Genomic DNA, 25,041 nt, shown 5'->3' with positions numbered 1-25,041 from the left:
AGGTTGAACGACTTAGTTTGGAGTTTCCATCTGGAAATCATAGAAAGTTAGGGCTGGAAGGAACCTCAGGAGGTCATCCAGTCCAACCCCCTGCTCAAAGCAAGACCAACCCCAACTAGATCATCCCAGCCAAAGCTTTGTCTAGCCAAGTTTTGTAAACCTCCAAGGATAGAGCTTCCATAACCCCTCTGGGTAACCTGTTCCACTGCTTGACTACCTTCCTAGTGAGAAAATTCTTCCTACTATCTAACTTAAACTTCCCTTGCTGCAACTTGAGACCATTGCTCCTTGTCCTGCCATCTGGCTCCACTGAGAACAGTCTAGCTCCATCCTCTTTTGAACCCTGCTTCAAGTAATTGAAGGCTGCTATTAAATCCCTCTCTGTCTCCTCCTCATGACATGAAGAGCCCAACAAGATGGAAATCCCTCCATCTTCCTGCATTATGTGCAAGTACAGACAGAAAACGCACTGCTTTTCAGACATCTTTTCAGCCAAAAGATCCTGAAATGTACCACACTAGGCCCAAGTTCCAAAATGATGGTAGCTTAAAAATTAAAAAAAAAAACAAACCAAACCTCTTGTCATTCATACCTGGACCACCCATGCCTACCAACTGAAAAAGAAAACCAGAACCCATTTTTATAGGAGGAAGAGAGGAAGCCACGTCTATAGTACTAAGGTGGAATGTATCAGACACAGATTTAAATTCCCTGCGCTGCCACAGCTTTTCTTTGTGATCTCGGTAAGTCTGTTCTCTAATTTTCCTGCCTCACAAGGGTATCACATACTATGGTAATAGGGTTTTTTTTAAGTAACTTACCTGGCTCTCCCTTATCTAGAACCAAAAGAAGGAATAAACATGTACAGGAAATGAATTTCAGTAAGATTACTTAGTAGTGAGAGTCAAAAGAAAGTCTAATGGATTGCTGAACTTATTGAAGGCATAAATTAAACATGATTTTCTCATGTAACTCCAGGAAACCTCCCAAATTGCTTGTATTTCTTTGCCCATGTTAATGGAAATGATTACTCCAGACACAAAGGTTGTATCTAATTGAAGGGCTGTCTTAATGGTCTGTAAAAAATGACTGAGGAAAAAGATTCACTAAGCTGCAAAAGCAGCAAGAAATCTGGCATTCACTGTAACAGTCACTATCCAAAAAACATTTTACTGGTAATTATAGTTAATTTGGTATATACACAAGGTCCCTAGTCCTCTCAATCTGATTTTTTCCTGTTTTGAGACAGTTTAATCATCTCATTTTCTGTTCTTCTTCATCCTTCTGACTTCTTCTAATGCATAAACAGATCTTTATGTATAACAAAGCTAAGATACAACTACAAGGTTATGCTGACCCATGCTGAATGTTGGAACATGCTGAAATAAGGCTTAATTTATAGGCAAAGAAGGTAAAGTATAATTAAGTCTAATCAAATAATAGTTTAAAAATTCAAAGTTAGATTAGTATTTAGAAAAAATAATATTCTGAAGTAGAAGTCATCATAAAGAAGCTTCTGTCTTAAAGTTTACTGTTTTCTACACATTCTACATGAACATTTTACTAGGAGTGCGCCAATAAATATTTTTTTGGCTGATACTGATAGCTGATTGATTATTAACCAGTCATACCAATCCAATAGCCAATATGCAGCGCCGCAGCTTGGAAAGCAGTGTCCAGCCAGTACGTCTGTGGTGGGGGAAAAGGGCACTGGGGTGGGAGCGGCAGATCAAGGTCCTAATAGTGAGGAATAGAATGGGGCAGGGGTAATAGGCACTGCCTCACTGGGGCAGGGCAGTGCATGAGACACAGCCACAGCTTGTCCACAGGGGGGGAAGGAGTGGGGGCAGCTCTCTGCCACTGTGTCCACCCCTGGAGAAGGCATGGGGGGCATGTGCCTCCTGGATGTGTGCGTGAGGTGAGGTCAGCCAGCTGCAGGCTTAGGGCCAGGGACTGCACCAGCCTCTTCCCAGTGGAGAGACTGGGTCAGGACTGCGCTCAAAGGTGGCAGGGGCGAAAAGAGCGGTGGTGGCGCTGGGTGGGGGGCCCTTCTCCCCCCATGCCCCTTCCTCCCCCAGATTTACCACCAGAATGCAGCATTTATCACTACCAAAAAAAGCTAATTGTCGATAATGTCAATTTTCGTTTTATTGGTGTTGATTCAATATGGATCGCTATACTGGTGCACCTCTACATTTTACACTATATACTTGAAAATCACAAAGGATAGAATTACCAGATCATAATTGTAAAGTGGCTGACAAACTTTTTCAAGTGTGTATAAATATCTCACGTTGTCTTTTGATTCATTTGCTGTATCTGTGATTCTGGCATCCAACTCTCTCCATATCTAAAGGGAAAAATACAGTAAAAAAAATGTTTTGAATCACAGGAGTTAGGGTTGGAAAGGACTTCAGGAGGTCATCTAATCCAAACCTCTATTCAAAGCAGGACCATCCCCAAGTAGGTCATTCCAGCCAGAGTTTTGTCAAGTCAGGCCTTAGACACCTCCAAGGATGGAGATTCCACCACCTATCTAGGTAACTTGTTCCAGTACTTCACCACCCTCCTAATAAGAAAGTTTTTCATAATATCCAACCTAAACTTCCCTTGCTGCAACTTGAGACCATTTCTTCTTATTCTGTCATCTGCTACAACTGAGAACAATCTAACTCCATCCTCTTTGGAACCATACTTCGGGTAGTTAAAGGCTGCTATCAAATACCCCCTGGGCATGTCTACATGAAACACTTAATGCTCATTGGAGTAATTCTACTGCGCATTAGTGTGTCATGCAAAAACCATACTAATGGACTAATGCACAGTAATTAGTCCAATGGGCATTAAGCATCACCTATAAAGCTTTCATTTGCACTAATGCGCAGTAGCACCAACTGCAGCACATTAAGTTAATACCTGTTACTATAGGTACTAAACTTAATGTGCCGTAATGACAGCACATTAATGAATGTGCAGACATGCCCCCTCAGTCTTCTATTCTGCAGACTAAATAAACTCAGTTCCCTCAGCTTCTCCTCCTAAGTCATGTGCCCCAGCCTCCTAACCATTTTTGTTGCCCTTCACTGGACTCTCTCCACTTTGTCCACATCCTTTCTGTAGTGTAGGGCCCAAAACTGGACAAAGTATTCCACATGTGGCCTCACCAGTGCTGAATGGAGGGAAAGAATCACTTCCCTTGATCTGCTGCCAACGCTCCTACTAACGCAGCCCAGTATACAGTTAGCCTTCTTGGCAACAAGGGCACACTGTTGACACATATTCAGCTTATTGTCCACTGTATAGTGATCATTTACCCCAACCAGGGATTGAACCTGAAACTTTGATATTATTAGGACCATACTCTAACCAAATGAGCTGGTCAAAAAAGTTTCCTCAAACACAAGGACTGCCATTTCCAGCTGGGAAGTTCAGGGAGATACACCCAGCCTTGAACTTGTAACCTTTTGATCCCTCTCTCACCACACAAGCCCTTGGCTACAGAGCCCAGCCTTGAATCAATCAAGGCAGAGTTGAACAGAATGGAGAATTACCTTCAATAGTTTAGAATGTGCAATATTTAAAACATTTATGACAGCTTTGCAGCTTGGTCCTTTGATCTGTTCAATAATAAAATTAAATTTGGCAGACGTGCGTTTCCAATGTTCTAGCTCAGTCAGCGGACCTGAATCATCAGCTTCTTTTCTCATCTGCTCACTCTCAATCAAAACCTACAACCAATAATTTTAAATGTAAAAACAAACTGCATTTCTATTTTATATATTGCATATTGTATATAACTATCAGTGATAGATATAATATTTCTAAATTTAAAAATAAAACATGAACTTTGTTCTCATATGTATTTGATTTCTTATAACAGAAATTTCCAGCCATAAATAATAAACAGCTGGGCTGAAGACATTCAGGATACAGTGAGAATCAACCTTTTTGACAGGGACGCTACAAATTAGTCCCGCACTGTCCAAGTGCCACTCCGACTTCCTTCCTCTGTGTGATCTGCTACTCTGCTTCTGCTCCCCACTCTGTTTTTCCTGTTTGATTTCCTACTCTGGCATCTGCTTCCTGCCTTATCTGCTGCTGTGCTCCCTATTCCTTCTCTCATCTGCCACATGATACCCACAGAGGCTGAGCCACTTACGGCATACATACTGCATACTGCCCACCCCTGCTTTAGAGATGGGATACAGCATTTCAAAGAATAATTCTATTTAAAAACGAAAAAAAACCAAACAAAAACAAAATCAGTCAATCAATCACACTATCATACACTGAAACTTAGGCCAATGAGACATGAAACGAGCACTTAAGTGTTGCCGTTAGCTGGGATGAGCTAAATCGTGCATTTACATGATTCCTTAAGAGTCTGAGTTTCAGTGAAGCTAACCAATTACTTTTTAAAAAAAAACCTAGGGAAGATAATTATTTACTTAGAAACAAAACTTTTTATATGTTTTTCTTTTGTTGGACAGTCCATTTGACATGGTGGATTCAGAGAACACAGATGAAATTAGCAAGAGTATCAACAGTACATTGCCAACTGATAAAAACTTCCAGAAACATGAGGCTTGAAAGACTTTAATGGGGGAAGATCACTGGCATGAAGTGCCATCTCTCCATAGAGAGAGCTAGTATTTGGTCTCTACAGACCAAATATCAGTATATGCCTATAGGTGTGTGGATGTGTAAAATAAGTATGTTCCCTTGTCTTATTCTCCTCTCCTTCCTACTGTTTTGTAGACCACAATGATTTAAGACTATATAGGTTATTAAAGAACTTATTGGTTCTGTCCATTGGGATATACATTTTAAGATAACTTACTTGTTCAATCTGCTTATACCATATCATAAACACATCCTCTAGCTCACGCACTGTATCAGGATTAGCAGCTGCTGCTGTGACTTCCTCAAAGGACTGGAGTTTAGAAAAGTCAACAGAATCTATTTTTTTTAACTCAACAGTTCCTTTAATGCTTATTGTAGCACCTAAGATAAAACAATTAAAATGAAGAATACGCTCAAACCCTGTTTGTTTCTAGCAATCCAAAACACTTCACTCCGGAAATAAACCCAATAATCAATTTTGCTGCTACAAAATAATAATTTTACTTGGCTCACAAAAAAAGTAATAAAAAAAATGAAAATTGTGATCATAAATACTGTGCTAGCTCCTTCCTTAAAAATGTCATGCCATGCAAACTGAAGCCTATTAAGTAACAACATTGTATCTTCCTTGTAGAATAGGATTATATTTCTTTAATATGTTCAAGACACTTTCTTTTAAAAGGTAACCCTTAAATGGAATGATTTACTTAATCTGTTTCTTACCATCTAAAAATGAAAGATATCTGTTAATGGTTTCTATAAAATTCTGTTTTTCATATGTTCCCTGTTTGGTTTGGTTTAAAGCACCCCAATTGTTTGTTGCAAGAATAGCTGGTAGAAAAATCTTTGATAGCATGTTCCTAACACCAAGTAGAAGTCCTTCAGTAGCATCCAATGTACAAAAATATATATCCTGTAAAAGAAAACACAATTATTATAAGCAATGCAACAGATTTTCCTGAAAACATTGATTTTTAAAACATGCAAGCCTTCCATATAGGTCAATTTAAATTAAAAAAATATTACAACAAAAACTTTGTTTAGGAAAGGTGTTGTTTAATTTGAAATACCGACATACATATGAATATGTAAGTGTTATTGATTTTTATCTCATACACAACAGATAAGAAATTATTCTCTGATGATTCAGTACATTTTTAATATAGTATAGACTATTTAAGACACCCATCGGTAGACCAAAGAGCCATTTAAATCATGCAAAACACACTAGCCATTTGCCAAAACCCATTCATTTCAATATTAAGTGCCACTTAAATCTTTGTGCTAATAGCTGAAGAAGTAGCCTAATTTTAGCTGTTGGCACCTACAACTGGACCCCCCACCTCTGCAGGTGGCTTGTCTGCACTAGTCCTCTCTCTCTCTAGTCTCCCAGGGTATTATCCAAATACCTTGTCTGCACACCCTGATCTTAAAATGGATATAAATTTAAGATGCTGCCTTCAGGTTATCAGACTGGGCCTTGAGTTGCCACACTCTGCCCTATTCATCATGGGGCTGCCAGTCAGTCCAATCCTTCAATCCTACCTCTGAGCAGGGCTCCCTATAATCCAATTACCAGTCTCTATGGATAGCCCTCAGTCTCTTTGGGTGCTCCAACCTTTCCAAAATATTTAGGTGGCTTTCAAATCACCACTTTTAAATTAACCCCTTACCCTTACGAAATTTTTCCCAATATAAATCTTGTGTTCAATACTGGGACTACACACAGCATTAAGATCCTGTGGCAGGACGACCTAGGCGTACCGTGACCTCCCCTGGCACCCTTGCCTACCGTGCCAAGTCTGGGTCCTGAACGCACCCTCCGTCTCACCTGCCACGTCTTTGATCTTATTTATCAATGGGAGGCTGCCTTCTTGCCCCGCTTGGCATGGGGCCGGTCTTGCTATACCACGATTCCGGGGCTACTCCCTGTGCCGGCCCTTACCAGCCTGTCTCTGTGACTGTTCTAAGTAGCCCGCTCTCTCTTCGGGCTTCCTAGTAGACTCTCCCTTCTCTCCAGGGCCTTCCACTGGGCTTGCCCCTCACAGGCAGTGCCCCACTGGGCCTGCTCCAAGATACACGCCCTCTCCCGGGGCCTGCTCCAAGATACACGCCCTCCCCTGCCCACACCGGGGCCCTTGCTCGCGCCTCCCACGCCCACCCGCACTGGGGCCCTCTATGCCCGACTTGGGCTTCCCTGAATTGGGGCTCAGGCGGCCTCAGCCTTACCTGGCCCCCGGATCCCTTTTCGGATCCTGCGCCCGACTCGGGCTTCGCAGGATTGGGGCTCAGGCGGCCTTAGCCTCACCTGGCCCCCCCAAACCCGCCTCTTCGGGCCTATGCCCCCCTGGGGCTTCTGCCTACACCGAGCTCTTCCCGAAGCTGCCCCCACTGGGCTGGGGTCAGGACACCCCCAAAACGCAGCACCCCCTGTGGTGCCAGGAACACCCCCACTTTACTGGGGAGCTCCTAATGAGGCCTCCTCCACCCCTACAGCCTCGCCTGGTCCTCCGGTGTAATAATCACGACAACCAACCAAAACAGAAACACAAAGCCCCTAGGCCATAACACAAATCTTAGGCCAACCTGGCTATCCTTCTCTCATCCCTGTCAGGGTCCTCTCCATCCTGTATCTGCACACTGGTGCACAACACCGCCCTGCTCACTCTAGCAGAGCTCTTACTCCTTAGACTGCCAGAGGGGAACTGCCTCTGGCCTCGGCCTTCTCTGTTTATAAAGGCCAGGCCCTGCCCCCTGGCAGTCAGCTGACCCAATCAGTTGCCATAGCAACTCCCACCTGCTGCCCTTGTGAGTGGCAGCTGAGCCCATTTACTACTATTCAGTAGCAGGCACCCTAGTGCCCTGCTACAGATCCTATAGTATATCTGACTATCTACCAGTGCTTTCTTTCTTTTGAGGCCTAATAATCTAGACTTTTTAATGGTAAAAATTGTATTACTTTTTAAATATTACTATTTATTATTCATTAAGTACTAATATGCATAGTAGTGCTTTAAAATAAAGATGGAATTCCTATAGTAGGGCTTTAAAATAAAGATGGATTTCCTATCCTAAGAGTCTGAAATCACAATGAATTACTAGATAAACCTATACAGACTTGATTTTCATTTATGCTAAGGCACCTTAACACTGTTAGAGTACTATAAAAAGGCTTTAGTGTAAATGAAAATCAGGCCAATATATTTTTAATATCAAAAGAATAAAATAGAAATGTAGATTCTCCACAATCTACTTAGGCTAAAATTGTTTTTGGCATGCCATAATGATGTAAAGGAGGAAGGAGTCAAGCAATCTCTTCCTCTCCTTGCTTTCTGCATGCAGGAGGATAGACAAAACTTCATGTACTTGAGCTTAGAGATATCCTTGATATCGCTAATATTGATTGTGGCTTTAACCTCTTCAGAGACAGTAAGAAAGGAAATAAGGAGCAAATCAACGTAGCTGGTAGCATATGCAACCCTTTCGGAAGGGTATCTCACTTGTGCTTGCCAGGAATATGCCCATTCCTAAAGTATTCAAGGATCTTGCTGTACTGTATCTGTCTAATGCCCCACAAAAAGGAGAGTACAGAGAACTTTGTGCTATGAATCAACAGTCAGGAAAAAATATGAGGTGCTACATTTTAATGCAATAACAATATGAACCTGATATAAAACATCCTAACTTTAATTCTGGGTATTACCAATATAAGAACCATAAAAATGAGAGTACCTCATGCATAGTTTTTGCATTTATAGGGATGTCATTCCTATAACGAGTGAAGAATAAACAGAGTCCTTTGAATTTGTCTGGTGTGGTATCAACATACAATCTCATAATTTTAGTTCCTTTTACAACTCCTGGAATTGTTCGACCACATTCTGAAAATAAATTAAAGCATATTAGTATTTTTTTTTAAATCCAAGTGTGTGTGTGGGCACATATACATACGTATATAGGTGAGCAATGGAAATGGCCAAATGGACACTACCTCCCCTGGAGTAGCATGTAATACTGCAGGTCACTGGTTAGTGACATGGGGAAAGACTGGTCCCAACCCCAGACCAACTAAACAACTCAGTCTCTACTATAGCAGATGTGCCAAGAACCCTGTGGAGGATGCCAACAGTGGCACACACTCAAAATAACAGCAGCAGCATCTTCTGCCACATCTACAAGACAGTTTACTAACTGGAGGCAGGCAGAGGGAAGAGATGTCCTTGCCACCGGGGGTGACAAGAACACATACAGCTCACTCTGGACATGTAAATACAGTCACGCTTTCTATGAGAACATGATTTTAAAAATGGCCCCCTTGGGACAGGTATGGTTGGAACTAGTGTCACATCAAGCCAAAGTGCTGAACATGAGACAACAAAGCCAAAAGCCCAATAAAGTATTGGACACTTGGAGGGTGTCTTGCACCTAATACAGGCAACTGTCTCAGATTCTAGCAGGCATAACTGACTTAAGAGTATGACCTCACTGCTGATTCCAGGGTTAACGCTGAGGCCAAAAAAGGACTCAGGGAAATAAGACCTTTGGTTCCAGGCCTGCCACAGCCAAGGAGCAGGATGACTTTGGAGAGTCCCTTCTTCTGTTCAGGAACATTGGAAAGGAGGTTCCTGATGTCACTAACATCAAATATCCCATCCCACCTGAAAACACTGTTGATCTTACACCAGGCCAACTCATCAATATCACATCCCACTGTCTCCTCATCCGCGCAGCTGAGTATTCCCTCCATATTCCTGCTACCCAACTTCCATGCTCCTGCTGACCACTCCAACTTCAACTCATGAGTACACCCCAATAGCTGCACACAAGCCAGCTCTCTTTCTCCAAGCGTTCAAGACAAAGCCAACTAAAGACATAGGCAAGACAAGAGCAAACTACTTGATAAGTTTCAGCCCTCTAGTACAGTGACAATATAGGCATTTTTCCACCCCACAAACTGACTCCTAGCCTTATTATACTCAACCAGTCCCACAAACTGACCCTTGCACCATCATGCCATGATCCTCCACCTCAAATAGGATAGGAGAGACAGCACCTCTCACCCAGTATTACTCAGCTAAGAACTCCAGGAGGAAGAGATGGTAGTTATCCATTCTGAACACCTCCACCCCCCGACCTCCCGCAAGGTGACTGTGCTGCTCCTGTAACTGAAGAGCCCCCAAATTTTACAAGGCTTGCAGTCACAGCAAGCACTCAGCACATACTAAAAGGGGGGCAGAGGGGGCAGGCACTGGGCTCCTTCTTCTGCATTTGACAGTTCTTGTGGATCTCCAGAGACTTGGGCCTAAAAAACAAATTGCCAGCCTAGTCCTCTAACCGCAGAGCACCAGCACAGCATAGACTTCAGCTGCAAGGGAGAGTAGGTCTACATAATTTTCAAGTGCTCCAAATTAGAAGCTCTTTATATTGCAGTAGAATTTGATGCACTGCAAAAGAACATTTGCCCATACCCTTTGATAGGCACTTCCTTTCTTTCTGTGATGTTGAGAGGCTTCAATCAAAGCTGGTATGCCTCCTCAAACTGGTTTGAGAGAAGGGCAACTTGAGACCATGTGGGTCAAGATACCGTGGGGGGACAAGGAGAAGGAGACTTGATGGTAGGCATCTACTACAGATCTCCACACCAAGAAGAGGAGCCAGATCTGGAATTTTCCAAGAACTAATGAAGGCTGCACATTCAAGGGACATGGTTGTCATGGGAGACCTCAGTTATCCTGACATCTGCTAGGAGAAGCACATGGCCAGATTTGACTGGTCTCATAGGTTTTTGAACTTTAGTTAGTACAGGAGATGAATGGGCCAACCAGGGGGAAGGCTTTGTTGGCTTTGGTTCTAGCTAAAGAGGATGACCTGGTGGTAGATCTGAGGATTGAGCGTAATCTGAAAGATGGTAATCTCGTCCAGAGCACAGATATGGGGGCCCATACCCCTGAGAGGGCTACAGGGTTTTCAAGGGACAGTGTTTTGTTTTGCCATTTTGTTTAGAAGCACTGTCCCATTTTGTCGAAACTGTTTCACTGAGTTTCGACATTTCACCCATACGCTATAATGGGGAATCATGAAAATGCCTAAAACTTTCTCATTTCTTGCCCGATTTGGATGAAAATTGCAGGGATGGTAGCCCCTTCCAGAGGCATGACACCTGCCAAGTTGCAAGGAGATGTGTAGAGGTTCCTGGGAAACTGCACCTCAAACTGTTCAAAGCAGAAGTCCTGACACTTGCCTCCTCTCGTCAGGCAGCCTCCTCTCATTCGGCACATGGATCGGGGGTTCGCATCCCTGGGAGGTCTGTGGGGCTGTTCTAGTCCTCCCATGGGTGCAGGCCCCCAGATCTGCACACCAGATAGGAGGAGGCTGCCGCTGTCACCTGGGACCAGCGCTGGGCACAGCCTGCACCCAGCAATGGAGAACAGTGCTGCTGTTGCCTGAGCCTCCTCTCATCTGGCACAGATCCAGGGGCTCGCACCCCTGGAAAGAGTCTGGCACAGCCTGGCAGCCCTTCCAGAGGTATGAGTCCCCAGGTCTGTGCCCCAGATGAGAGGAGGCTCAGGCTGCCGCTTCTACCAGGGACCGGAGCTGGGTGTGGGCTGTGCCCAACACCGGACAAGATTGCTGCTGCAGCAGCCTGAGCCTCCTCTCATTCAGCACAGATCCAGGGGCTTGCACCCTGCGAGGAGTCCAGCACAGCCCAGGAGCCCTCCTGGAGGTGTGAGCCCCCAGATCTGTGTGCCAGATGAGAGGAGGGTCAGGCTACCTCTCCCACCAGGGACCAGCGCCCCCCAACTCACCTCCCTGCTTGGCTGCAGCTCCCTGGTTGGATTGTGCCTGGCTCCAACCCCACAGCTGGCTGTTGCCTGCTCACTAGCAAAGTAACCGGCTGCAGCCACCTTGCGCACTCCCCACTAGGCTGCAGCCCCCCACATGCGCCCCCCACCTGGCTGCAGCGCCCCCTCTGCATCCCCACCCGCACCCCCATCCAGCTGCAGCCCCCCGCCACAGCTACAACCCCCCCACGCACTCCCCAACTGGCTGCAGCCCCCCTGCAGCTTACCAGCAACAGCAGCCACATTCTTGGCTTTGTGGCACAGCCCCCCTGCACGGTCTCCCCACAGTCACCCTGCACAGCCCCCCCACAGTGTGCCGCTGTGGCCCAGCTCAGCTTGGCACAGGGCCATGTGCTTTTGGGCAGCTCCAGGCTGTCACCCAGGGCTGCGTGCCGCTCACAGGGACCACTCACCGGCCACACCAGCCCAGGTCCTGCGTGCACAGAAGTGGCCCAGCTGGGTGACGCAGGGTTCATGCATGCAGTACCTAGGCCAGTGTGGCTGGTGGTCCCCACAAGTGGCACACAGCCCCAGGTGACAGCCTGAAGCTGTCCAAAAGCACAATGCCCTGCACTGCGCTGTGCTGAGTCAGGCTGCGGCAGCGCACTGTGGCAGAGGCTGTGCCAATACCTGGAGGCTGGGGCCAAGCCGTATTGCCCCCCACCATGCAGGGGGGCTGTGCCACAAGGCCAAGAGTATAGTTGCTGTTGCTTGTAAGTTGCGGGGAGGCTGGAGCTGGAAATTCCATCAAGTGTTTATAAAACAGCACAAGTTGTGCTCTGTTACTCACAGGGACATGGGAGCAGCAGAGCATCCTGCAGGTGGCTGCACTCCCAATCAGGCACAACTGCCTGACTGGCAACAGGGCCTGCCTGTTGGTGATAAAAGCAGGCCCTGAGCCATGGAGCCAACAGTTTGTCGCTAGCAGACAAGGGGAGAACATCACCTGGCTGGACCTGCTGCTCAGAACAACTTGGAGGTACAGGGCAGGAACTATGGGAATGTTTGGAGGTTCCTGGTCCTGGGCCATGACTTAAAACTACACCCTGCTGGGGCTGGATAGTGTGATGGGACTGCTGGTGGTGGGGCAGTCTCCAGGAAGTGCCACATCTGTACCTCCCCAGTGAAGGGTGAGCATAGGACCCCAGAAAGGCACAGCCCTTGCTGCCTTCTGGGCTGCCCCATGGAGGGGAAAGGCAAGGGGAACATATCCCAAAGACAAAACAATGGCACAGGCTCACAGCAAGGCCTGAGGCAGGGCCCAGGTCGTGTGAAGGGACCTGAGGCAGAGCCCAGGTTTACAGTGAGTCCTTAGGTGTATGAAGGAGCTGGATGTGAGGTTCCAGAGGGGGGGGCCCTGAGCCCAGGAAGAAGCTGGGTGTAAAGCTCCTCAGGCAAGGCGATTGAGGCCCAGTGGCGGGCAGGGGAGTGTGGGGGCATGAGGAGACCAAGAGGGTCCCAAGCCAGGCAGGGAGCCCAAGGAAAGGGAAGGGCTGGGAGCCCCAAGTGAGTGAGACTGAGAGCCCAGTGCGAGGGCACATGGATTGTGAGCCCAGTGTGAGGGCATATGAGTGAAAATCCCAACGTGAGGCACTGGAGTACAGGTCTCAGTGTGAGGGCATGGATTTATATGCTCGGTGTTAGGCCATGGATGCTATCTGCAAGGCATGGGACAAGGTATAAAGGGAGGTTCAGAACCATGTATAGGCCCTGGGCATCAAGGCAAGTAAATGGGCAGCCTCCCGCCTTGTTATCAACTTTATATTGATATAAAGACGTGGCAGATGAGGTAGGTGAGTGGTTAGCCCAGAAACAAGTGGGCACGCCAACAATTCAACCAGCCCCGGGATGCTCACTTTTTACAGTGTTATCATATTGAGACTCACATGATGCACTGGCAGGATGAAATCTTGAGATCCATAGCACAGGCCTGTTACTCAAGTTAAAAGAGTAACTATGGTAATAGGCTATCATTCTCTACCTGAACCAGCAGTAAAGAGTGAGGCACACCTGGCCAATGGGTTTCAAAGATCTTCAACAACAGCAGAGGAATGGTGAGAGTTGGGAATCGTGGATTTCCTTCCAGGTTCTGATGTGCGTACACTCTGGTTAACATACATCTTCTGCCTATTTCCTAAAGCTTGGTACCTACTGCACCCTTCTCAGCAATTTGTCCCTGTCCTAATTTTGTTTTTTCCATTACCCAGTTCCTTGTCTTGTTTCTCCTTGCCTATACAGTCCCAATCTCCATTCCTCAGGCTTCTCATCTGAGTCTTTTCGAACAGCTAGTCCTAGTTTCTCTTGTGGGCTTCCTATCTAAAACCAAACCTCTTTACTTACTCCCAGTCTCTCCTTCCCATACTTCAAACTTGCACAGCCAATTCAACTTCCCCTCATACCTTGACTCACTATTCTCAACCTCCTTGTACAATAAATTCTTGCTCTCCATTTTCAGCTGATATTATCCATCTCTTTCCTCTCTTCCAGCCACCTAAATCATCGTGCCTGCCCAATTTTCCACCTCCTGCACCATCTTCTAATCCCTGTCTCTTTTCCTAACCAGACCTTCATCCTAGAACTCCTACTCACAATTTCTCGTTTATGTCCCTAATTCCAAATTTAGGCTTATCAAGGTACTAATTTCCCAATCTACAAATTTCCCTTCTCAACTCCTTTTCCCTCTGGGCCTGAGTCAAGCACCTTCCTCCTCCATGCTGCCTGGGTGTCAGTGTCACTGAAAGGAAAAGAGAAATAATCCCTAAATTTTCAGTTCTAGTGCCCCAGCCCACTCAGCTAAAGCAGTAATTAGATAGCAAACCAGGAATGAGACCTTCTTAAAGAAATGGCTGCCAGATTTTTTAACAATATAAAAAAACTAATGCTCTGTAGTTTTGTTCTCAAAAGCAGATGGATTTCCAGACTGAAAAATTCTAAAGCAATTCAACCTGAGCCAGATACCCAGCAAAAAAATGTCAGTCCATGTATGGTTAAAGATAGATAAATGTATAAATGACTGTGAAGAGGATCTTATAATGGGAAGATTGAAGTAACACTAGATGGTACAATCAGCACACAAATTATGATAATGTTAAGAAAATACAGAATTTACCTACTCCTGGTGCATCTCCTTCTTGATACAAAAATTTCAATGTTCTGTTTCCTCCTTTAGCAAAAAAATTATTGAATGCTGCTAACTGTTGAATCAAAAAGTATATCACTGTAAATCAAATGCTGTCAGAATATTTCATTTATATTTATCTTAAAATCATACAATGTTCTTTGACTTGTTCAAGGATTTGGTGACATGGGATAAGTATTTTATTCTATAAGAGCAGGAAGATGAGCTAGGTGACCAAATTGTTCTTTCCAAACTTTAACTTTATTTATCAGGACTTTAAAGTGAAAATAAAGAACCTGAATATAAATTTAAAAAAACAAACCAACCCCATTCTTGGCATTTGCTGGTAACTAATACCCTGAGCATGATCTTTGAAAACTATTATGTTAATGTAAAAGTGTGTTAAATAGCTATCTCCACATGATCCAAGCAGAATTGAAAATACTACAAAAGAAAAAGCAAAAAGTAGTTGGCAATTAACTATGGTTCCCTGGAGCAGATGTAAAGTACAGATGTTCACTCTTGTGTGTATTTTCACACTTAGTAGGGTTATAAATATACACCCTCAGAACATCAAATGTCTCCGAGGAGTTTATACTCATATAAAGAGATGTAACAATAATCTTCTTCCGCATACATCAATTGGTGTTGGCAAGTCAACTCTTGGACCTTCTGGTGTTCATAACACTGGCCACTTGTATGCATTACACTCTAGTAGGATAATGGTAACTCACTGTGAACGCCTTTACACTTCTCCTGGTTTCTACCAGGAGTTTCTCCAGAAACAAAAATGGTGGTTCTGGAAGAAAAATAACCTATCTCCAACCCAGCAGAAGTCACTCCTGGGACAGCTTCTCCCAGGGAACAGAAAGAGTTGAACAGCAGGGAAATGTCTTTCATAACTTCTGAGATCAGGGTGACCCAGATCTCAGGGGAACAGCTGCTGCTTGCATTTTCCTGGTCCCAAGAGGAATCAAGTGGCAGGGAAAGGCTTCCCTACTTTTCCCAGAGCAGGAAGGGAGGGGAAGCAAGAAGCAAACCAGGGGCAACGCACAGGGGTGCACGTGCACTTCCTGTGCTTGGCAGTGTGCCCCCTGCAAAAAGGTGCCACCAACACTGTTGGCAGCGCCTGCAGCACATTGCCACTCGCCACCCCACCCCGGCATGGTTAGCAGCATCTGTGGGCGGTCCCCAATTGCCCCTGGCCGCCATTGGCATCTGCAAGTGGTCACCGGCCCATGGTTGGCATTCACCACCCCACTCCCACCAGTGCTGGTGACGCCTGAGAAAGCTCCCCTCTCACCGCCGCTGGGCTCCCGCTGCCGCTGGTGCAACCATGCCCTCCCCAGCCGCTGAGGGCACGCATCGTTCATGGAGCAAACTGCCCATGCACCATGCATGTTTCTCCTACCAAAGTCTCCAGTGTGAAGAGTGGACAGGAGTCATGGCAAGAGCCAGGATGTTCAATCTGCTTGGCTCCCAGGCATTAGGAACACACTGCTTGTTCCCAAATCCACTCCTCACACCAGGTTCCCCAACAATACAGCAGTTTAACAGTAGAGCATAAACAAGTCAGATGTATATACTCCCATAAGCATTAGAATAGCTATCTGTAATATAACCCATGAAACCCTGCATGGAAACCTGATAACAAAATAACTATATTTACTAGACTCTAATATGAGATCCCCCCCACCCCAAGTCAGCATGGGGGGGGCTCATTTTAGATTTGCAGACAAAGTGGCAGGGAGACAAATGGTTGCTGCAGCTCTGACTCAGGCCATGGGCTTGGGTTGGGGCCATAGTCAGACCCACAGCAGCCTCCTGCCACCCCCCTCTACACACACATTTGCCCTCTGCAGCTTCTGTCCTGCACCCCCCTCCCCCCACCCCCTTCCCTCGCCTTACTGTCAGACACAGCTGAGCTCCAGTTCAGGCTGGACTCCTGCCCAGGCACAGAGCACATGGAAACTGTGTCCCTTGCCCAGCCTATCAGCAGTGCTGACACTGCTGCATGACTGAGCAGTGCCTCACAGTAAGGGGTGGGGGACAGCGGGGGGAGCCAGAGACTGGAGAGTAGGGGAAAAGGGCAGAGATTGTGGGGAGATGGGGGAAGAACAGAGGCTGTGGGGAGCTGGGGCAGGAAGACTAAAGGGTAAGAAGCAAGGAGGGCAGGGGGCAGAGGGCAAGGGGTCACCTGCCTCCCCCCAGCCACTGCTTTCTCTGCCATATTAGTGGGTGAGGGGGTGACAAATTTAAGACAACCATCCAATAATGAGATTCTGTAGCTGGAAAATTATAACAAATGTAGTAAATGTAGACTCACTGATGGGCCATCTAAAATCATCTCTTCCACAGTTGTTACATCTAAGCAAAGTCTGTCTCCTAGAACTTCAAATATATATTTATATGAAGCATCAACTTTCATCTTTCGACTTTCTCTTGCATCTCTATATCGTGCCTAAAACAAAAGAAACAAACAAAAGCATTTAGAAGAACTAAAGTCTATGAAGTGGTTACAAACTGTAACTCCTAACCTGCTCCGTAACTGAAAATTGTTACTAAATATTATTGTTTTGGTACTCTAGAAAAAAGTAAATTCTTTCTTTAACAGAAAAACAAAATAATAAAAATTACAGAAACACACATGAACACCACAGGAAGGCCAAGGAGGAGCAAACAAACATCCCACACTTAAAAAAAATGTTGTTCAAAAAAAAATTGTGGTATGTATTAGCTAGTATTCTAGCTTAATCAATATTTCAATTACTGCTGTCCAAAATACATAAACATAAAGGTCACTTATAAGTTAATTTAACTAAAACTACTTTTAATGGAAAAAGTCAAACACATATAGAAACATCTGCAGGACCAAGGACATGTACAGTTTACAACTGTGTCCCAGTATGCTATTCAGTGAGCATTTCATGTGCTTTTCTCTCCACTCTTCTAAAAAATTAAAATATGGCAAAACAATATTTCTAAGATAAAAAGCTATGCACATTTTAATAGGCAAAGCTTCTACCGACTGGATTTAATAAACTGAGGGGTAAAAGTGAAACTCTGGGGAGAAGACTACTGATTTTAAGATCTAAAACTTAATACTAAACCTGTTTTTCTTTTATGGTTTCTTGTAAAGACTGAACTCCGCTAACACTCCGGCGAAATTTAGACATCCTGCGGCTAGCTGGAAGATAGGCAGGAGGGTCTTCAGAAGAATGGAGAGGTGCTGTTTGTCGAGCATGGCCGGCAGATCTGGGCACAATATCCTCTGATGCAGGAGGGCCAGGGGGAGTATCTTCTGGTACAGTTGTGCCAGATCCACCATCCTCAGGTGCAGCTGGGCTCAGGCCAGGCTGCCCAGCATCTTCTTCAGTTTTTGGAATTTCTATCTGATCCCCTGGTACCTCCTCCATTTTGAAATCTGCAATTTATCAACAATTCAATTACTGTTATATTTTAGAAATACCTTTACTTATACTCTCAAGTTAGAGTAGGAAATAAAGGAGCAGATCTCTAAAATTCTCTATCTGCATAATGCTACTATTCCAATCCAGTCCCTTAACAGTTGATAAGCATAATTTACTGAAAAACTTAGATTAATGCCTGTGTTACAAATGTGTGTTGAAACTAATTACGGATTAGTTAGCTTTTAGTAAAATATAATAGAGCCATTTTCTGTCCAGTACGAATAACCTGTAAGATCATCATAAATAAATATAAATGATTTTTTAATTAAAAACCACATTTTTAGCAACACAAGATGGACCACACAACATATTAAAGACTAGCATAACTTACATCACTGTTCAAAACTCATGTGGGTTACGCTACTATTCGAAGAGGACAGGCTATTAGAATTCCCAGGGAAGCTGCCAAAGTAGGTACGCTTATAGGAGGTCACAGGTGGCAGTAAAGACAATAACACATTGCACTGAGCATAGCTAGCTCAATAGAAAAGAGGACATGTGATACCTAAACTGTTGCAACTTACTTCAATGCAGCACCAGTAAGTTTCACTACTGTAGGGCTAAACATCGTGCATACATTCCATTTTTTAGATCTATGTTAGGGTAGGCTATGTTAAGGCAAACATATTGCTCGTCTAAGCCCTTAGACATTTTGAAAACTACTGAGTATAATAAGGATGGAATAGAAAGTGCTTTTTCAGTTGATCAGTCAATCAAAATATTCTGGAACTTCTGGTAATGATATTAAAAGTTTCAATGAATCTGGAAAAAATATTTAAACTTAATACTATAATTGTTTATAAACAGTAAATTATTTAATTTGTTGGTTAGAACGAAAATCAGAGGAGTTTGTGTATTTAGTGTTTGTCTTTAGTGCTTATGATAGTTAGATGTTTTCATTAAAGACAAATCCAAATTGTTCCCTTAACCTCCAAATTTAGTTACAGCCTGGCTGAAAATTAGGTACCTGACTTAAAAAGCATGTTTCAAAGTAATCTATGCTCCCAATGCTTTCTACAAGGAAAGATAGGACCCTCCGAAGGACAGTTCAGAAGGCATGGAAATTAACCAGGAAACCACCAAGAGCAGGCAAAAGGAAAATTAAGCACAAGTGTGTCAGAACTGTCTATGTTTCCCGGAGCTTAAGTATCTGCCTGAGCACTGCATTTTAAGTACTTTTATCCATTCATGATCCAGAATCTTCAATACTCTTCTGAGAATAGGAACCTAATTGAACACAGCTCATTCTTGCTGAGAAAACAGCACTGACTTCTTTTTTTACACTTACCTAGTATGGCTGCGTGAAGTTTCAGTCCCCAATTCAATTCGGCAGAGCTTCGGCCCAATTTGGTGGCCAAATCTCCGAATCTGAATCGAATCAAAGGACCCTTGAATCTCTCCGAATCCAATCGAAACCCTTCGGGATTTGGAAAGATTTGGCAATTTGGACATAGACACAGCTTTAAATGTTTTTTCTACATACCTCTAGGTAGCAGGGGTTCCTGAGTTCTACAATGCTGGGGCGCGTGGAGTGTCCCACAGAAGCACAGGGGGCTCCCCAGCATGCTTGGCAGCAAACCTGGAAGTGGACTAGAAGCACTTCTGGTCCACTTCTAGTCTGCCGGGGAGCACACTGGGGGCACCCCCCAGCTTGGCAACTGGTACCTCCTGGGTTTCCCCATGGGGGGTGTGGAAGAGCCCCCCTGCGTGCTCCCCAGTGAGCCTGGTTTGCTGCTGAGCATGTGGAGGGTCCACCTGTACTCCTGTGAGACACTCCATTTGCCCCATCATCGCAGCATTCACAAGCCACAATGGTACCTCGAGGTATATAGAAAAAACATTTAAAGCTATGTCTATGTCCGAATCATTGATTTGCCACGTCAGCATCGAATCTTCTGATTCAGATTCGGCCGAATCAAATCAGGGACAGTGATCCAAATCAATGAAGCAAATCACTGTTCCCAATTCAGACCGGCTCTGAACCTAAATTGAATAGGGCCAGCTTCACACACCCCTATTACCTAGGCAGGGGTGTCAAACTCGTCCAGCCACTTGGGTCAGATCTGGACCACGAAGCTCCTGGTGGGCGGGATCAAGACCCAGATGTACCTCAGATGGCAGGACAAGCAGGGGAAACATTAACCACTGCAGATGCCTGAGGCACTATGTTAGCTTAGGGCAAGGGTGAACAATTATTTGGGCTGGAGGGCCACTTAAGGAGCTTTAGTGAGCTGTTGTAGGGTGGGGGAGGGGGTGCTGACTCAACTCAACCCAGCATGGTAGAGAGGGTGCTGACTTGGCCAGTGCAGCAGAGGAGGGTGCTGACCTGGCATGGTGCAGCTGGGGCGGGGACGGGGAGAGGATGCTGGCATGGTGGGGTGGGGGGCAACTGATCCTATCTGGCCCTGGGCCCATCTGCCCCACACCCACTGTCCAGGGCACCAGACAGAGTGACCAGGGACTCCACAAACACCAATGTGGAACAGGAGTCCACGGCAGAGATGTGATCAGTTCAGGTTGGGCAGGGATGTGTGGGAAATGGATCACAGCTCTGCCTTGGCCCCACGCTGTCAATGCCCCATGACCCTGGCACCAGCAGCTGCCTACCCGTCCTGCTCCTGGATGCTGCTTCCTACCCGCCCACAGCCCCAGGCTTCCCCCTACATCTGAGCTGTGAAGGGCTGAGGGACCCACTGTGGGCTGGGTAGAATCCTTTGGTGGGCCGAATCCAGCCCATGGGCCATATTTTGCCCACCCCAGCTTAGGGAATAACAGGGGTTAACACACTCATTTCTTGCCCTGCTGCCACTGAATCAAGCCCCCAACAGGCCTCCATACCCAGGCCTCCATACCCTGGAATTCAGCTGTTGTGTCAGCCTCAGGAGCTGTAGGGTTAACATAACCATCATTTGTTCCACTGCCAAATTCCTGGCCTCTCCAGGAGCCCCTGTGGGCCAGAGACAGGCCAGATCAAGCCCATGGATATATTATAACCCCACTGAACTAGGAGATATATAGATTATAGTATGCCATTAAGCCAGGGGTGGGCAAAATGGATGATCCGGCCGGCAGTCAGACTTCATTTCCCAGCAGCCCCTGCTGCATGACTTGGGACAGTCTCCTTGGAGACCCCAGCCACACCTGCACAGGAAAGCTGCACCTGCATGGGTTGCCATGGAAGCCAGCCGCTGCCACGCTGACAGCAGGCGCAGCAGAGCAGCAGAGGGGCCTGCTCCAGAGCCACTGGGAACTTGCTCCAGAGCCAGGACAGAGCCGCAACCTGTAGCCGGCATGTTCTGGGCAAGGGTGCGCAACTCTGCCCCTGCTCCAGACCAGGCTGTCATCACTGCAAGGAGCTGGGGCAGAGCCATGATCCCCTCCTTGCACACCACTCCCTTCACTCCTGTGTGAGGCAAGTCCGCATACCTCTGAAGCTAGGGATACTGCAGTATAGACTGACCCTTGAGTCAAGACACAGTTCTCTCCCCACATACTAGAAGGTGGGAAACACTGCGCTCTCACCATAAACCCAGATACCCATACCTGACCCTATATCTACCCATTCTGATCTTATAACTAGGGTCAGAATAGGAATCTTTACTTCTCCCCTAGTGGCTAAATGGCTCAATATTAGAGCTGACAAGAATTCAGAATATGAAACTCTGAAACATCTTTACTCTGATTGAAAATTAAAGCATTTTTTAAAAAAAGTTTCCCACAAAAGAGAAATTACAGAATAAATTGTTTTAGAACCATCAGCAGATGGTATTTTTAAAATGAGATGCGCTTCCTAGGACTTCAGCAACCACTGGATGAATGTATTATGATTCTTGCCAATTCTACTGCTGCCACTACTACCTACTTGCGCAGAGAAACTTTCAGTTACACGTGCTCTTCAGCGGTGGACAGCAGCATAACTAACAAGAAACGTTACAGGACAACTGTCACAGCTTCCTTGGTTCATATCTCTAGGACAGCCTTACTACAGACTGGCCTGAGCAAGTGAACCCAGGCCATACAGCCTCCTTGGCCACTTGGTTTACCAGTCTGCCCAACCCTTATGGTCCTAAGAGGCAACCAACAGAGCCAGCTGTCCCAGGAGACTGAAAGGCATACAGCCCTTAGCTCTGCAGCAGTCTAGATGGCAGGGCTTCCCTGAACAATCCTGAAAGCCCTTCTGGAATTCTGAAGCTCCTGGTTTCATGACAAGGAATCCAGAAGCCCTGAACGCCTTAAGTCCTGAGCTGGTATTTTCAGAGCTTCCAGCCTTCCTGTCACAGAGTCAAAATCCAGGGCTCATTTCTCCTTGGGCTTTCAGTGTCTCAGCTCTGTGGTAGGGAACCTGGAAACCCTGTCACTCAAGACAGTTCACAATACAGGCTTTACACTGGATGTTTTGAGATCCTTAGCTCAAGGGCAGCATATATACTGAGGCTCCCCCAGAGCTGTGAACACTGCCAAATTGCCTTAAAACTACACCTTCTCAACTGCATAAAAGGGGGCCTGGTGTCCTTAGAGCAAAGGTAGGCAAAATGGCAGATCCAAGTGGCAGCCAGACTCCCTTTCCCAGCAGCCCTTGCATGCATTGCTGTGGCCAGTTTCCATGGAGACCACAGCAGCAGCAGGGCCATGACAGCAGGCTGGGGTTTCCATGGAGACTGGCCCCAGCAGTGCTGACAGGGTGTACAGCTGGGTGGGGAACTGCTCTGGGGCCAGGATCTTGCCCCAGTGACAGCGTGGTCCCCTGCCTGCAACAAAATAGCTCAACCTCTCTTCTTCCACAACCAAAGGCAGTTTGTCTTCCAGAAACTAGAGCAGGGGTAGGCAATGTTTTTTGGCTGGAGTGCCAAAAATCCCACAATGTCTGCCTTGGAAGGTGCTGGAGTCCAGAGCACCTGTTTGCAGTCTCCCGACTGCAGCTGGCCCATTGAGCCCAGTCTGCTTGCAGCCTCCCAGCCACTTGCTGGGACCAGCCTGGGCTCCGTGCCTGGCAGCAGTTGCTTAGAGTGTGGGCTGGCGGCGGCGAGCCAAGCAAAATGGCCTTACGTGCCACACTCAGTACACGTGCCAAGGGTTGCTGACCCCTGAACTAGAGGAAGATCTCCCTCCGCTTCAGCAGCTAGATAGCCCATCTTTCCCTGAGGAGTTCAGGATCTCTAGTTTCCAGGTTCGTCCCTTTTTCTTCCTACTTCCAGATCTTCCCATGCAGGTGCCTGCCCAGGCCACAGTGTGCACAGCCCCACCACAGCGCATGCAGGAGTGTGCAGGAGGAAGCAAGCAGGGATGGGGCTGAAGAACGCTGCATTCCAATCATTCATTCATGGCTGCCAGGCAATTCGCTTCCTAGGGACTGCTGCCGGCTGAGCACAAATTGCAGCCACCAATTTGGCCACTACCATTTGCTGCTACATTTCAGAGATGCAAAGGCAAAGTAGAAACTACCCCTCCCGAACTGTGCAGGACTCAGGCCTCCCTTCTCTTTTGGGGGCAGACTCTTCCTCCTCTCCATCCTTTGGAGAACAGAGGCTCTTCACGAAGCCCAGTTGTTTAGACTGGGCTGATGGGCCTGTCCTCCAGGGTAGAAACAGACATCATCTGAAGTCTCACTTGTGCCACCTTAAAAAAAAGAATTAAGGTGACACAGATAAGCCTTCAAATGACTTTCCACTAGAAAAAAGGCCCAGCTTAAAAATTAAGACACACAACCCGCCCGCCCCCGACTCCGCCCAGCGCAGGGTCCGGGCGGCAGGCGAGGGCAGACGAGACGGAAAGGCAGAGGCGAGCAGGTGCCCCTGTCACTAACCCGGCTCCGCCCGCACGGCCAACCGCTGCTGCGCCTCAACCGTTTCACTCCTCCAGGGGGAGGGAAACGAGTTCCGGCGGGTGCCGGAACCCTCCGCCCCCGCTCTTCGAACGCGCGCGTGTCCCTCCCCGCCCGGCTCAGCGCAGTGGAAGGACACCGTTTCCAACGAAGTACTAGGATCGCGCGAATCGTTGCAACGGATACTTCCCCTGCCTCTGCGCAGGCGCAGGCCGTTGGTCCACTAGGGCGCAGGTGCGGCGTGGCCTCGCCCCCTCGTGCCGCGCGGGGGTCGGGTCCTAACGTGGGTGTTCTGCGTTCTGCGCTCCCCTTGTGAGGGAGCAGTCGTGAGGTCCAGGTCTGCGCTGTTTCGGGAGCCTTTCAAGGACGCCGCTCGGTGCCAAAGTACAGACGAGATGAGCCCCGGGGTTTCACGTTGTGTTGCAGCCGCCTAAGGGCTTTGCAGCAGTCATTTTCTGCAGTCTAAAAACGAGTGAAAAATGCCTCCTATAGGCAAGCCCTAGAAAATAATGACCCTTTCTTTTTAAATAGAGACTATCTCACCTGGACAATTATTATTATTCCTTAGTAATTTTTTTTGCTCCTTAAATCATTTTATAATGAACTCCCCGTGGCCTCAATCCTGCAGTAAAGTCAGCATAGCTGTTGCAAGAGCTGGTGTTTGCCAAGTGCTGTGGCAAGGAAGTTTGGCACCCAATGCAAAGCCTGTAACAGCAGCCCATCCTCACCCTGTGCACAGATCCAGGGGGCACATGCCCATAGGCAACATGTAGCAAGGGGCACGTATGGACCTCTGCTGCCTGCAGGAGCTCGGCAGCTTCAGCCCTACCACCAACAGTGGTGCCTGCTGGTGCCCCCCTAGACTTAGGAGGCACCAGTTGCCCATACATACCCCCTATGCTTGCCCAAGAGTGCATGCAACAGCAGGAGCTGCCCTCCTGTCCCCATGGCCCTGCAAATGACTTGCTCCTGGCTGTCCCATCCCGGTTGGGCAGTGCCTATTGCTGCCCCTTCACTTTGGCACCTGGATTGGTCACCCTCCTTGCCCCCCGCTTGCTACAGCATTGTTTGCCAAGAGGCCTGGAAGGGAAAGGCAACAAAATTGAAGTGGAGAACTGCTGCATTGAGCACCAGGAGTGCAGCCGTGGATGAGGCATGTTCCCACCC

At 46.7% G+C, this 25,041-nt stretch overlaps 1 protein-coding gene across 1 annotated transcript in view; it reads right to left on the bottom strand.

Moving 5' to 3' along the window:
• The window catches only part of DNAH8 (dynein axonemal heavy chain 8), a 329,691-nt gene extending 305,571 nt beyond the window's left edge, over positions 1-24,120 (bottom strand). The window contains exons 1-9 of the mRNA XM_090046651.1: positions 23,857-24,120; positions 17,694-18,007; positions 16,910-17,044; positions 14,575-14,659; positions 8,356-8,504; positions 5,347-5,536; positions 4,841-5,004; positions 3,552-3,728; positions 2,237-2,350 (exon numbers count right to left, since the gene is read on the bottom strand). Of these exons, the coding sequence (XP_089902777.1) occupies positions 2,237-2,350; positions 3,552-3,728; positions 4,841-5,004; positions 5,347-5,536; positions 8,356-8,504; positions 14,575-14,659; positions 16,910-17,044; positions 17,694-17,999 (1,320 nt within the window). The 5' untranslated portion in view covers positions 18,000-18,007; positions 23,857-24,120. The remainder of the gene's footprint in view (positions 1-2,236; positions 2,351-3,551; positions 3,729-4,840; positions 5,005-5,346; positions 5,537-8,355; positions 8,505-14,574; positions 14,660-16,909; positions 17,045-17,693; positions 18,008-23,856) is intronic.
• Between the last annotated feature and the right edge of the window lie 921 nt (positions 24,121-25,041).

This window comes from Crocodylus siamensis, chromosome 1 (assembly GCF_052110815.1).
Source record: "Crocodylus siamensis isolate JL-2025a chromosome 1, ASM5211081v1, whole genome shotgun sequence".
NCBI lineage: Eukaryota > Metazoa > Chordata > Crocodylia > Crocodylidae > Crocodylus > Crocodylus siamensis.
The sequence above is the reverse complement of the archived record's forward strand: the minus strand, read 5'-3'. Positions and strand labels throughout refer to the sequence as shown.